The sequence below is a fragment of the Nerophis ophidion genome, linkage group LG02, assembly GCF_033978795.1.
Source record: "Nerophis ophidion isolate RoL-2023_Sa linkage group LG02, RoL_Noph_v1.0, whole genome shotgun sequence".
Taxonomy (NCBI): Eukaryota; Metazoa; Chordata; class Actinopteri; order Syngnathiformes; family Syngnathidae; genus Nerophis; species Nerophis ophidion.
The window spans coordinates 38895094-38910791 of NC_084612.1; the positions used below are offsets into that span (position 1 = coordinate 38895094).

Here is a 15698-nt window from a genome sequence, read left to right on the forward strand (position 1 = left end):
AGTGGTGAGCCCATTGGAGGTGGGACCCACGTAGCCTCCTCGGGCTATGCCCGGCCGGGCCCCAATATATATATATATATATATATATATATATATATATATACATGTAGACATTGCACTGCTTCCCCTTCCTGAGGCTGCGAATGGTGGTCCAGAATCGCTTCGAAGCCGTCCGTAAGTCGTTTTCCATTACTTCCCCGAACTCCTTCCATGTCCGAGTTTTTGCCTCCGCCACCGCTGAAGCTGCACACCGCTTGGCCTGTCGGTACCTGTATATATATATATATATATATATATGTAGGTGTGGGAAAAATCACAAGACTACTTCGTCTCTACAGAACTGTTTCATGAGGGGTTCCCTCAATCATCAATCTCCTGATGATTGAGGGAACCCCTCATGAAACAGTTCTGTGAGACGAAGTAGTCTTGTGATTTTTCCCACACCTACATATTGCGCTCTACCACGGTATCGAGCACTATTCTCTGGATAATCCAATCAAGAAGGCAGAATTGTACAAAAAAATACAAATTTTGTCCTAATAAAAGAATGATCAAACTTTTTGTTCCTCGAATAATTCCCATTCCTGTGACAATTAAAACCTTTCTGAAAACTAGTGTCATCCATTTTTTTATCTCTGCATTAGATTCTCTGTGTTTGCTCAAATCATACCAACATTTAAAGCTAATGACCTTCCACATTATTGTCAACTCATTCCACTGTTCCTTTCATATCCAAAATAATGGATACAATGTCTTTATATTGAATGAATCGAACATCTTGAAAACAATGAGCTGCTAAAACATGGCTTCTGTTCCAAACATTTTGCCCTATCTGCAGTATTATTGCTCACAGAACACATCAAATCAGCAATAAACAAAGGCTAGTTTACAGTAGCTGTGTGCATAGACCTCAGGAAAGTATACAGAGTGGGTGATACTCAAAATTTAGAATGAATCTGATACAAAGTAAATACAAGGCTTGTATTGCCGATACTGACACCGATAGTTTGACCGCTGATGTCATTATCATTCAAATATATTCTGTACAGCAAAAACTGTATGTTTACAACAAAATCAGATCCAACCTGTCATTTTCTATATCTGAAATCTATTTATGTGTCATCGATGGCCAAATCCAGCCCATGAATGACACTGGACTGGCCACCCGAGTTCGAATCACAACTTAAACTTAGACAAACTTTAAAGATCTACAATGGAGATTGTTAAAGTTTCCCTTGTCATCCCATTGAGTTGAGTTTTATGATGTTGGATCCGAGCAGAGGATGTCGTGGCTTGTTCAGCCCTTTGAGACACTTGTGATTTAGGGTTATATAAGTAAACATTGATTGATTGATTGATTGATTGATTGATTGATTAGACATAGTGGTAACATGTTTGCAGCAAATTCCTCAAACTACCAGAGCTTGGACTTGAACCAGTGTAAACACAATGGGATATCCTTGCATTGACATTTGATGTTCTAAAGAAAAGCGCTAAAGTACAACCATTTATTTACCATTTAAAGGCCAGTGTCCATGCAGTGTACACTTTCTGAAATGTGTAACTCTTACAGAAAATAAAAAGATCAAAAACATATGTACACAACATAGGATGCATGTTTTCAAAATAATCATAAGGAGAATTCAGGCCCTTGGCGTTCTGGAAATGTGGCCCCAAGAACAATTTAGTTAAATGCCGTAGCCGTGCTCCACAAATTTCACAAGACACTTCCGGGTTAGTTTCATCACTGTATTGTCTCAGGCAAATCCTCTTATTCTCCAAATTACTCAAATTAACACGCCATTAACATATACTTTCTAGCTCTAAGTGCTGTAAACACGAGACATGCCCAGGTCACATGATCATGCTCCAAAGAACTTCAAACTTCTCCTTGTCAAAAACAATTATGGGGAAAAGGTATTTTTTTCACACCATCACAAAAGTGTGGAACATTTTCCTTTCTACATTTGGACAATAAGTACTCTTTCACAATTTAAAAGGGTACACAGAAGGTATCTTCGGGCCCATTCCTGCTGTGAGCACGGACATACAGTATCTGGACTGAAATTTCATGTTGCCTTAGGTGTGTTTCTTGTTGTGATTGTGTTTTTAAAGTTAAAGTTAAAAGTGCCAATGATTGTCACACACACACTCGGTGCTGTGAAATCAATCTCTGCATTTGACCCATCACACAGGAGAGCAGTGAGCAGCAGTGGTTGCCGCGCCCGGCAATCATTTGGTGAATTAACCCCGAATTCCAACCTTTGATGCTGAGTGCCAAACAGGGAGGTAATGGGTCCCATTTTTATAGTCTTTGGTATGACTCGGCCGGGGTCTGAACTCATGACCTACCGATCTCAGGGCAGACACTCTAACCATAAGGCCACTTATCAGGTCGTTTCCTTTTTGTGCTGCAGATCAAAACTTGCTGCAAACTAGTTTTTAACTGAGTCACGCTCCATTATCCCTAACTCATACTTGCCAACCTTGAGACCTCCGATTTCAGGAGGTGGGGGGCGTAGACGGAGGTGTGGTTGGGGGCATGGTTAAGAGGGGAGGAGTATATTTACATCTACAATTCCCCAACTCAAGTATTTTATATATATTTCATATATATATATATATATATATATATATATATATATATATATATATATATATATATATATGTGTGTGTGTAAAATACTTGACTTTCAGTGAATTCTAGCTATATATATTTATTTTATTATATATAAATAAAATAAATAATTGAATTTCAGACGGCACCTATCAAATTCACAGTAATAAAAACACAGTTGTTGTACTAACTGTACTCAATAACCAGGCGGGGTGATGAAGTTACATCTCCTTACTGTGGGCTTCAGAACAGACTCCCTCACTTGCCGTCAGGAGCACAACAACACGTAAATCGTTGGCCAATCAAAAAGCAACCCCATAACGCTATAGCCAACATTCACCAGGTGATGGCAACAGACAACATAGATCACTCTATTACAGACGGCGTCGCCATGGCTGTAACTTCCTCGTTTTTCTGCTTCGTCTTCTTGTGTGTGCAGTTTTTTATTAAAATATGTAGATGTTGTAATATGATTGGGCAGGCAAGCTGTTTATATAGTGAGAAAGCGGACGTAAAAACAGGCTGTCACCACTCAGGTCCACTGTCCGCATGGAACTGGAGGGGGCGTGGCTTCCAGCTCCGGCTGAATTTCGGGAGATTTTCGGGAGAAACTTTCTTCCGGGAGGTTTTCGGGAGAGGCGCTGGATTTCAGGAGTCTTCCGGAAAATCCGGGAGGGTTGGCAAGTATGCTCTAACATAGCTAATGTTTTAAATCTTTCCTGTTTAACACATGGTAGGGTATTTACTTCACTTTACTTTACTTTACTTTACCATACTTTATTTTTGGCAAAAACGGCAATGAGGAGAGAGGTAGTAAGAGTAGAGAGAGCCACGCGCATGGCATCATCGTACTTAGATATGAGATGTTTTATTAAATTAAACAGGGTTTGTCATCTTCTTTATAAAAGTGTTGGCCCTTTTTAGCTCCATGGTGGCTTATTTTGCAGTCTTACTCAATAAAAAAAAACGAAAACTGAGTCACCAACACACTGGATTCTTTGTCTTGATTATGCAGAATAATTTTCTGACTAAGACTAATTTGTTATGTGCAATGTTTGAAATTAATGTTGACAAACATTTTTGTTGTAAATGGAATATTACAAAAAGGGCTAACAAAAACGGCTGTATTATCATAATGGTTAACTTTGTAAATGCCAGCCTTGGAAATAAAAACTCTGTCATTGGCTATTTTTAGTTACCACAGTGAATTCAGAGTAATTTAACTTTCACAACTACAGAAAACGCGCTCAATTTAAAAATATATTGTCTCTTACTGCTACTTTGACTGTTAACAAGGCACATCTAATTACGATCACACACTTTTGTTCTCTCCTACCATCCAGACACATCACACTTAACCACCAGGTGGGGCCTAAACTTGCCTTGAAAGCCTTTCACCTTATTTAATCAAGTGTGCAAGTATGGCACACTATAATATAGTCCTCATCATAATGATGACATTGTGCATGATGCAATAAAGTGCTTAATTCAAAGCATTTAGATATTACCTTACAGACAGTTGGGGTGCAGTGTTTGTTGCCATGACTGATGCTTTGAAGTGCAGAATCTTCAATTTCAAACGGAACTACCTCTAGACCAAACCAACCTACATCAGAATGGTTGCGACTCAACTTATGCAAAACTTGCACAAGTACCTAATTTTTTCTTGGCTACTTCCAATGGCTTTGTAAACAACACATCACCTCCTAGAGTGGTAAGTCTACAGTGTATGATCTATCATCAGAAGAAATTAGTATTACATCAATCCATCCATCAATTTTACACCGCGAGTCCCTGCCGGAGTTGTGAGAGGCCAGGAGCCTATCTCAGCTGCATTCAGGCAGAAGGCAGCATAAACCCTGGACAAGTTGCCTGCTCTGGAAGGACATTACTTTCTGTCATCACATTACTTTTGGGGATGGGCCAACTTCATTATCAGAATCAGATTTATTAGCCAATATTAAACACATACAAAATTTGACTTGGTAAACTCTTGACTCTCTTTGGTCAATACTCATTATATTTGAAAAAAAAAAAATGTCTTAAGAAAAACAGCCAGACACATTTATTATTCTACCTAAACGTATTTGTATTGATGCAAACGTTGATGTTACCTGTTATCAGTTTACAAACATGTCAAGAGAAAACTTTGTGAGAATGGATTACTAAGTCAATTCTTAATTATCTGACTATTTTTAGCCCGATGGATGGACAAGGAGATGGAGACCACAATGGTCCAAATCGTAAGTACCTGATGGTGGATTTGTCCATGTTGTTAGTGTGTAGATGTCCGCCAGCTATTCATGAATCCTATTTCCAATGGGTGTACCATGCATTAACAACGTTTAAATGTCCTGTAGGCCATCATATCCACATTCCAACTGAAGATCACCCACCAAATGGAGACAATAACGACATGGAATTCATCTTCCTCTTGCATTTTATCATAAATCATCACATGAGAGTCTTTAGACAAAATCAAATAGGCTTCATTAATGAAAACATTGTAAATGTCAACATTCTGCACCACGGCGAGAACATGAACAATATTGTGGAACATGAAGACGAAGTAGACAGTGATGAGGCTAATGTTGAGATGCAGGTCAACCGTGTGATGGAAGATGAGGACGAAGAGGAAGAACCTCAGCCTGGACCATCAAGATACCGCCGTGAACAGGAAGAAGACACAAGGAGCAGGAAACGTTCCTCGTGGTGGCATGAGTTTGACAACAATTCAGACAGCAGCGTGGATTTAGATAATGAAGAAGACCCTTTATTTGGTAGATGCGAGGAAAGGTCAAGAGATGAGCTTGATTCAGATGATACCGCACTACATTTTGATCATGAACTTGCTAAAGATAGTGATGTGGCTGAAGGAGGATCCACGCAAGGAGCAATGTTTAACTGTCTGCCCGAACCTTCAGGGAACAACTCAATTAATAAAGGTGGATACCGACGGAGGTCAAGAGGCAACACATGTTTCCAACAGTGGGATGAAGTTGAAGGCAACAGCTCTGACTGTGACACTGACTTCAATGTCATGGAAGACAAGAACCCTAAAATGAAGTCAAGAGATAACATTGATTCAGAAGAGGAGGAAGAAAACTTTTTCAAATGGCAGGACAACATTCCAGCAATGCCGAATTGCAGCCACGGGCCCACTCTGAGCATTCGAGACACTAATATGGCTGAGGAGGATGAAAGTAGCAGTGCACAAGAGACTGAAGAACATTCAACACCAGGACCATCGAGGATGAGGTGAGGCTTAACACCAATTTGTCAGAAGTGTTTGTTGACTTCAATTCTGATGGAAGCACTGACTTAAGATGTATATGAACACTCCTCTTGGATGGTCTCAGAAAAGGTCAATGGATTCAGAAAATGGATTCAGAAAATGATACTATCGGTCATCTTCTTCCCAACTCAGAAATACTGTCATGACCGACGTGGGAGCTTCTAGTGAGGGAGGAGGTTTGGGTGAGCTGCAGGCAATGGATGACCTGCTGCCTACAAAGACCTTAGCAGAAAAAAATGGCTACAGCTGACAGAAAGAAGGAAAAAGGTTTCACAACATGAGGAAAGTCCACAGGCTGCAATTTTACTCCCAACGGAGCACAACTAAGTACCTTTCATCAAGTGCCACTAGGTGGCACTGTTCAGTCAGGCATCCTTTATTACACAATTGTAAGAGCTTGTGGAGCCCAGTCATGACTTTTTTCCAAGTGGAGGTAGGTGGGCTTTGGGCCATTACAGCTGTTTCAGTTTTTGGTCCTTACTCATTCTATTTGATTTAAGATATGATTATCTGGACACATTGCATTCATTCACACTATGAGATTTATAAATGTGATTATGTACATAGCTTCTGTTTTCTAAATAATACAGAATGGTTTTAGGATCTCATAATCTGCTATCCAAGCCAGTGGTGTTTAGGGGGCACAGCTCCCCTGCAAGAGGACTGGAGGACAGAAAAATAAAAAATATTTTCAAACCTGCTTCAGCTACACTACAGGTTAAAAGTAGAACTGGTCTGCATGTTTTTTTGTGCAGGGAAAACAAAACTGTATGAGAGTAGAATAATCAGGTTTATTTTGATATCAGCCTGGCTGTGGTGTTTATTTACTAATGCCTTGCAGAAAGTTTAACAATTCTTACTTTAAATTAGAATATTTTCAATTGTGGGGTGAATATGTTCTCTAAAGGAAGGCTGTCCTGACTTTCACAACCTTTGGAGTGAGTTTAAAATATAATGTGCAGCCCTCATAGTTGAAGTCTATTTATTTTCTAGCACTTGTCCCTGCTGGAGCCTATCCCAGCTGCACTCGGACTAATGGCGGGCCAACACAGATAAACAGACAACACTCACCCTCACATTCACACATTTTCCCAGTAAATCCAAAGAAAAAAATTATTAAAAATGTGTGCTATCGAACAATTAAAAAAGGCTTGTCGGATTAATCACATGGTTAATGTGGATTCATTTTGATTAATCCTGATTAATCATGATGACCTATCATTCACTTGTAATCCTTATTATGGTGTTTCATTTTGCATGAGCAAGAGACTCAAAAAATAATAATTTACACTGTGTTTACCTAACATGTGTAGGTAGGCGCTATGATGTTGCGATGGATTCCAGACACAAAAAAATGTTTTCAAGCAGGGGATAAACTTATTTGTTGAATTAAAAAATGAATGCCATTTAAGAAAATAACGCCAACAGACACCAAAACGATTAAACTGAACGTGTTTTAAATAGCCTATTAGTCATCCAGCAGCTTTACAAATCTGAATAGACAACATGTCTGAAATTTATAATTTTGACAGACCAAATGTTGACACTCCCACACACAATCGAACACGGAATATTCTGTCTAAATCGTCTGTCTTTAATGGATTTCTTTCTCACAGCCATTTCTGCGCAAGTGCCTGTTTGCACACTTAATAGACGTACTCTACTAAACAGAAGCAAAACAATATGATTATATTTGCATCTTGTCCTGCAGCCATTGTGGACGTTCCAATAATAATCATATTCTGCATAATTCATAAATGAAGACAAGACACAATAAATGGTTTGCACTCCCTATTTTTGCTCATTTAAGAGACGCAATCCTGTTGCTATCAAATTTGCACGTTTTAATACATACTGTATATATATACAGTATATATGTGTGTGTGTGTATGTATATATATATATATATATATATATATATATATGTACATATATATGTGTATATATATATATAAATGTGTGTGTGTGTGTATATACAGTATATATATTTATATATGTGTGTATATATATATATGTGTGTATATATATATATATGTGTATATATATATATATATATATATATATATATATATATATATATATATACATATATTAGGGCTGGGCAACGATTAAACATTTTAATCGAAGTTAATCGCACTATTTCTCCGATTAATCGCGATTAACTGCATTGTATACGCAAAGCTCAATAATGAATTCAAAAGTAGTGTGTAGTGCACCTTTATTGGAATATTCTCCCACATGAACAAAAGCGCCAAAACATTTGTTGTGCAAACACAATTTAAATCAGTCCTTGTTAAACAGTAGCGGTTAAATAGCATATTTTATGAAAAATCAACACAAAAAATGTAAATACAAACATTTGAGCTTATTGCCACTGCCAGGGTATTTAAGTAATCCTGTTTGTTATGGAAAATAAATATAATCTACATACAAATCTCTGAGCCACAATCATAACATCTGAACAGGCAATTTCTGAGGTAACAGCAGAAACATTTTTTTTATCAGGGATCTTATGTTTAAAACCCCTATATTATAGGTAGTGGGCTGTTTTAGGGAATTATTGATCAAATTATCTGTAGTAGCAATAATAATAATGTTGTGTTTATTTTGCGTAGTGCACTTAAAATAATTATGACCATATCTAGGAATTGATATGATGGGAATTTTCCGATTGTTTGCTTGGTGCTTTGATAAATTGAACGCATCATATACATGGTACTATATTGTGATGTTATGAGCCAGGGAAATAAAGAACTACCCCACCCAGCATGCAACAGGAGTGACGAGCATGCGCGGTAGCCTGGTATAGGTTGTGTCGCCATGACGGGATCTTGTATGTTGTGATATGCACGCTCTGAAAGCAAATGTTAAGAACTCAGCCAACACTCCTCGTCTGCATTATTCATGAATAAACAGAAAACACATATACTCCGCTGCTTCACAGGCCGCTGGATGTAGCCGGCTAAGTATTCCCATGCTAGCTAGCCGGTCTAGCAAGCACGCGTCATTCAGTCCAAAACGGCCTGATCTATCCACATCCAGAATTGTCTGGCGGTCGTAAGTGATCCCGGAGTGACCACGCTGTAAGCCAGCCATGAAATTTGCAGAATTTTCCGGTATTTTTGCCAAATGTTCCATCTTTACCAAGAGCTCCTCGACACCGAAGCCCGTCCAGGCGATGCCATCTTGTTAAGAAAAGGCGTTAACAAAATAAAAGCATGTAAACAACATACGCAAATGCGCGTTAAAATAATTGTCGGCGTTAATAGATTGATGAATTAACTCGTAATTAACGCATTAATTCGCCCACCCCTAATATATATATATATATATATATATATATATACATATATACATATATATATATATATATACATATGTACATATATATATATATATACATATATATATATATATATATTACGATGAGGTGGCGACTTGTCCAGGCTGTACGCGGCCTTCCGCCTGATTCTAGCTGAGATAGGCACCAGCGCCCCCTATATATATATATATATATATATATATATATATATATATATATATATATATATATATATATATATATATACAAACCCCGTTTCCATATGAGTTGTGAAATTGTGTTAGATGTAAATATAAACGGAATACAATGATTTGCAAATCCTTTTCAACCCATATTCAATTGAATGCACTACAAATACAAGATATTTGATGTTCAAACTCATTAACTTTATATTTTTTTGCAAATAATAATTAACTTATAATTTCATGGCTGCAACACGTGCCAAAGTAGTTGGGAAAGGGCATGTTCACCACTGTGTTACATCACCTTTTCTTTTAATAACACTCAATAAACGTTTGGGAACTGAGGAAACTAATTGTTGAAGCTTTGAAAGTGGAATTCTTGACCATTCTTGCTTGATGTACAGCTTAAGTTATTCAACAGTCCGGGGTCTTTTTGTCGTATTTTACGCTTCGTAATGCGCCACACATTTTCGATGGGAGACAGGTCTGGACTGTAAGCGGGCCAAGAAAGTACCCACACTCTTTTACTACGAAGCCACGCTGTTGTAACACATGGCTTGGCATTGTCTTGCTAAAATAAACGGGCGTCCATGATAACGTTGCTTGGATGACAACATATGTTGCTCCAAAACCTGTATGGACCATTCAGCATTAATGGTTTCTTCACAGATGTGTAAGTTAACCATGCCTTGGGCACTAACACAACCCCATACCATCACAGATGCTGGCTTTTGAACTTTGCGCCAATTACAATCTGGGTGGTTATTTTCCTCCTTGTTCCGGAGGGCACCACTGTCCACAGTTTCCAAATATAATTTGAAATGTGGACTCGTCAGACCACAGAACACTTTTCCACTTTACATCAGTTCATCTTAGATGAGTTCAGGCCCAGCGAAGCCGGCGGCGTTCCTGGTTGTTGTTGATAAATGGCTTTCGCTTTGCATAGTAGAGTTTTAACTTGCACTTACAGACGTAGCGACCAACTGTATTTACTGACAGTGGTTTTATGAAGTGTTCCTGAGTCCATGTGGTGATATTCTTTATTACTTGCAGTGATTTCTCCAGATTCTCTGAACCTTTTGATGATTTTACTGATCGTAGATGGTATATTCCTTGCAATAGCTCGTTGAGAAATGTTGTTCTAAAACTGTACGACAATTTGCTTACAAATTGGTGAATTACATAGCATTTCAAGGAAGCTGCTTTTATACCCAATCATGGCACCCACCTGTTCCCAATTAGCCTGCACACCTGTGGGATGTTCCAAATAAGTGTTTGATGAGCATTCCTCAACTTTATCAGTATTTATTGCCATCTTTCCCAACTTCTTTGTCACGTGTTGCTGGCATCAAAGTCTAAAGTTAATGATTATTAGCAAAAAAAAAAAAATTATCAGTTTTACCTTCAAATATGTTGTTTTTGTAGCATATTCAACTGAATATGGGTTGAAAATGATTTGCAAATCATTGTATTCCGTTTATATTTACATCCAACACAATTTCCCAACTCATATGCAAACGGGGTGTATATATATATATATATATATATATATATATATATATATATATATATATATATATATATATATATATATATACACACACACATTAGGGTTGTACGGTATACCTGTACTACTTAAATACGGTGATACTAACCAATCATAAACGGTACTATACTGCCTCTAAAAAATACCAGTCGCCTATTTTTTTTTTTTTAACGGGCATGACGGTGCTCCATCATCATGTTGTGACATTGCTGGTTTAACGAGAAGGGGACAATGTTCGGCAACACATGCACAGAGTACTTCAAACTAGACAGTGTGTGTGTCGACAAAAAAGTGAGAAAGGACGCATTTTGGCTTAAAAAGTAAAGATAAAGGTGAAGTAAGTTATAACACTGAAACGCCCACAAGAAGAGGTGCTTTAAGACATGCCGAGCTAGCTTACGGCTAAAGTCCAGCCCCAGTCTGAAGTGTTTTAGCTACTTCTAAATCACTAATCACCTCCATGGCAACAAATTAAGTAAGTATCCTCCTTGCAGCTCGATGAATAGCTAAACATGCTTTACTACACACCCAAGGAGAATACAATAGTTCACTGGCATCACCGCTAACAAAAGGGAGTGCTCCTAAATGTAAACAAATGCCATGGGTGGCTCATTACCTGACATCCACTGTAATGATACCATGTACAGGGACGTATCTAATCGATACTACTATCAATATTTTTATAGTCACAACATCTTTTTTCTTTTTTTAAAAATGTATATCATGTTTATAAACTCAGGAAATATGTCCCTGGACACGTGATGACTTTGAATATGACCCATGTATGATCCTGTAACTATTTGGTATCGGATTGATACCCGCATTTGTGGTATCATCCAAAACTAATGTAAAGTATCAAACAACAGAAGAATAAGTGATTATTACATTTTAACAGAAGTGTAGACAGAACATGTTAGAAGAGAAAGTAAGCAGATATTAACAGTAAATGTACGAGTAGATCAATAATATTTTTTTACCACTTGTCATTAATGATGTTGACAAAATAATAGAATGATGAATGAGACAATATGTTACTGCGTATATCAGCAGACTAATTAGGAGCCTTTGTTTGTTTACTTGCTACTAAAAGACAAGTTGTCTTGTATGTTCACTATTTTATTTAAGGAGTTAACTGCAATAAGAAACATGTGTTTAATGTACCCTAAGATTTTTTGTTATATTTACAGAGTTTTTATCCGGGCTTGAAATTAGGATATGTTAGTTACAAGAGTACACCTTTGAATGGTTAAGTTGTAATTACCTAAATCTACAATGCATGCAGAGATGTCTTACTCTCACAAAAAACTGCATGGTCATATTTAATGTGTGATTTTATACAAATAATTTTGAATAAATATTTGGTCACTGTATCTTATAATGGATTAAGGTAATTCCAGGTTTGCCAATGTAAAAGCAAGGACAGATTGTAGAAGTAGTTTATAAATATTAAGACATGAAATGTTAGGGACAAGTGAATTTGAAAGTTTTGCATTCTGAAGCTATTGGGAGTACAAAACCCAAAACCAGTGAAGTTGGGACGTTGTGTAAATCGTAAATAAAAACAGAATACAATGATTTGCAAATCCTTTTCAACCTATATTCAATTAAATAGACTGCAACGACAAGATATTTAACGTTTGAACTGGTAAAGTTTGTTATTTTTGCAAACATTAGCTCATTTGAAATGTGATGCCTGCAACATTCAAAAAAGCTGGCGCAAGTGGCAAAAAAGACTGAGAAAGTTGTGGAATGTTCATCAAACACTTATTTGGAACATCCCACAGGTGAATAGGCTAATTGGGACCAGGTGGGTGTCGTGATTGAAATGCTCAGTCATTAACAAACAAGGATGTGGCGAGGGTCACCACTTTGTGAAAAAAATGCGTGAGCAAATTGTCGAACAGTTTAAGAACAACATTTGTTAACAAGCTATTGCAAGGAATTTAAATATTTCACCATCTACGGTCTGTAATATCATCAAAAGGTCCAGAGAATCTTTCGATCCACCTTCAATCCCTCAATGTGTAAAGGATATCACCACACGGGCTCAGGAACACTTCAGAAAACCACTGTCAGTATCTACAGTTTGTCGCTACATGTGTAAGTGCAAGTAAAAACTCTATTATGCAAAGTCAAAGCCATTTATCAACAACACCCAGAAACGCTCATCTAAGTTGGACTGATGCAAAGTGGAAAAGTGTTCTGTGGTCTGACGAGTCCAAAGTTCAAATTATTTTTGGAAATATTCGACCAAAGAGTAAAATAATCATCTGGACTGTTATAGGCACACAGTTCTTAAGCCAGCATCTGTGTTGGTATGGACGTGTATTTGTGCCCAAGGCATGGGTAATTTACACATCTGTGAAGGCACCATTAATGCTGAAAGGTACATACAGGTTTTGAAACAACATATGCTGCCATCCAAGCAATGTTATCATGGGCGCCTCTGCCTATTTCAGCAAGACAATGACAAGCCACGTATTACAACAGCGTGGCATCATTGTAAATACCTGCCTCCCATTGAAAATGTGCGGCGCATTATGAACCGTCAAATACCACAACGGAGACCCTGTACCGTTGAACAACCTAAGCTCTACATCAGGGGTGTCAAACTCATTTTAGATCGGGGGCCACATGGAGAAAAATCTACTCCCAAGTGGGCCGGACTGGTAACATCACAGCATGATAACTTAAAAATAAAGACAACTTCAGATTGTTTTTTTTGTTTAAAAATAGAACAAAGACATTCTGAAAATGTACAAATAATAATGTTGTTGTTTTTTTTACACTTACATGTTGCGGTTAATAGTATTGATTGATTGATTGAAACTTTTATTAGTAGATTGCACAGTACAGTACATAATCCGTACAATTGACCACTAAATGGTAACACCCAAATAAGTTTTTCAACTTGTTTAAGTCGGGGTCCACGTTAATCAAGTAATGGTTTTCTATCTTTAGTTGTCATTATTTATACTTTCTGAATAAATTACATTATAATGTTCATCAGTTAACTCATTGGAGTTCTTTTTCAATCTATAAAGATAAAAAAATTATATCAAAACCAAATAAACAAAGGATGTTATTTATGTAGTTTGCTCATTTTCCTTGACTGGTGCACTAACATCAAGTGGTTCATTTATTTTTTACATATGTAGCATCATCTACAAAGATACAAAGAATTGCTATTGTGACATCTAGTGGACACATTTAGAAAAGCAGTTTCTTTCATTCAAAAATTTTGGCTCAATTTTATACTTAGCAAACTCATCCCCCGGGCCGGATAAAACCAGTTGGTGGGCCTGATCCGGCCCGCGGGCCGCACGTTTGACACCCCTGCTCTACATCAAGCAAGAATAGGAAAAAATTCCACCTGAAAAGCTTCAAAAATTGGTCCGCTCAGTTGTTACTGAGTTATTAAAAGGAAATGCCATGTAACAGTGGTAAAAATGTGGTACTGCCATTAAATTATAAGTTAATGTTTATTGGCAAAAATAACAGTTTTCCAGTTCAAACATTAAATATCTTGTCTTTGCAGTCTATTCAATTGAATATAAGTTGCAAGGGTTTACAAATCATTGTATTCTGTTTTTATTTACGATTTACACAACGTGCCAACTTCACTGTTTTGGGGTTTTGTACTTCCTGCCTTCCGCCCGATTATAGCTGAGATAGGCGCCAGCGCCCCCCGCGACCCCAAAAGGGAATAAGCGGTAGAAATGGATGGATGGACTTCCTCCCCAAACAACAAAAGGTTAACTGAATTTGCACACATGTACAATGATGTAATATATGTATACAATGCTTTAATACATCATAGACCTTTCACTGAAATTGTAGTGACCTGTTTGAACACCATCACCACATCATTATGTATACTCTACCCGGTCTAAATTGGGCATTAATAGAGCAGTCAGATTGTTTTAAGGTTAGTTGACTCTAGTACTCATTCTATGATGCATACATACACAAGACTTACCTCAATTTACCGATGAAGCTCTCTCCACCTCGGGACAGATCAGTAGGATCAATAGAAATGAGGTAATTGGATGTTTTACTCTTTTTTCGCTTCCTTCCTGCTAACAAGAACACCTGTGCAAAAACACACCAACAAGAAAACAAAAGTACTTTACTGAACGGATGTTTCAAGCTGTCAATACAAATTAAAACACTCTCTTTGGCAGGCAGGGATGAGCAAGCTACTTGGAAAATGTAGTAGGCTAAGCTACAAGTTACTTTCGATTAAATGTAGCTAAGCTATAGGGGAAGCTGTCCCCAGTGAATTGTAGCAAGTTACACTACAAGCTACACGGCTAAAGTATCTTGCTACATTTAACACCATTTCTATCTATGGGCCCACAAGTATAAGATCAATGTTAATGTAACTGAGAATGTACAAATAGGGGTCCATTACTATTAGATATCTGTCATTCAGCAAGGGACACCCTACAACTACCTCTAGAGTCCCCACACCCTACTGTATGTATTTGTTTTAGTTTGCCTTTTCTTTGGCCCACTTCTATAATGTTATTCATTTTCTCTACCTCATATTTGCCAACCCTCACGATTTTCCCGGGAGTCTCCCGAATTTCAGTGCCCCTCCCGAAAATCTCCTGGGGCAACCATTCTTCAGAATTTCTCCCGATTTCCGGCCGGACAACAGTATTGGGGGCGTGCCTTAATAGCACAGCCTTTGGTGTCCTCTACAACCTGTCGTCAAGTCAGTCTTTTACACA

General features: G+C 37.6%; 1 protein-coding gene across 3 annotated transcripts in view; it reads right to left on the bottom strand.

Moving 5' to 3' along the window:
• Positions 1-15698, bottom strand: part of tub (TUB bipartite transcription factor) — a 200456-nt gene that overhangs the window by 12954 nt on the left and 171804 nt on the right. For all 3 annotated transcript variants that reach the window (XM_061883431.1, XM_061883439.1, XM_061883449.1), the window contains exon 8: positions 14942-15054. In XM_061883431.1, coding sequence (XP_061739415.1) covers positions 14942-15054 — 113 coding nt within the window. The remainder of the gene's footprint in view (positions 1-14941; positions 15055-15698) is intronic.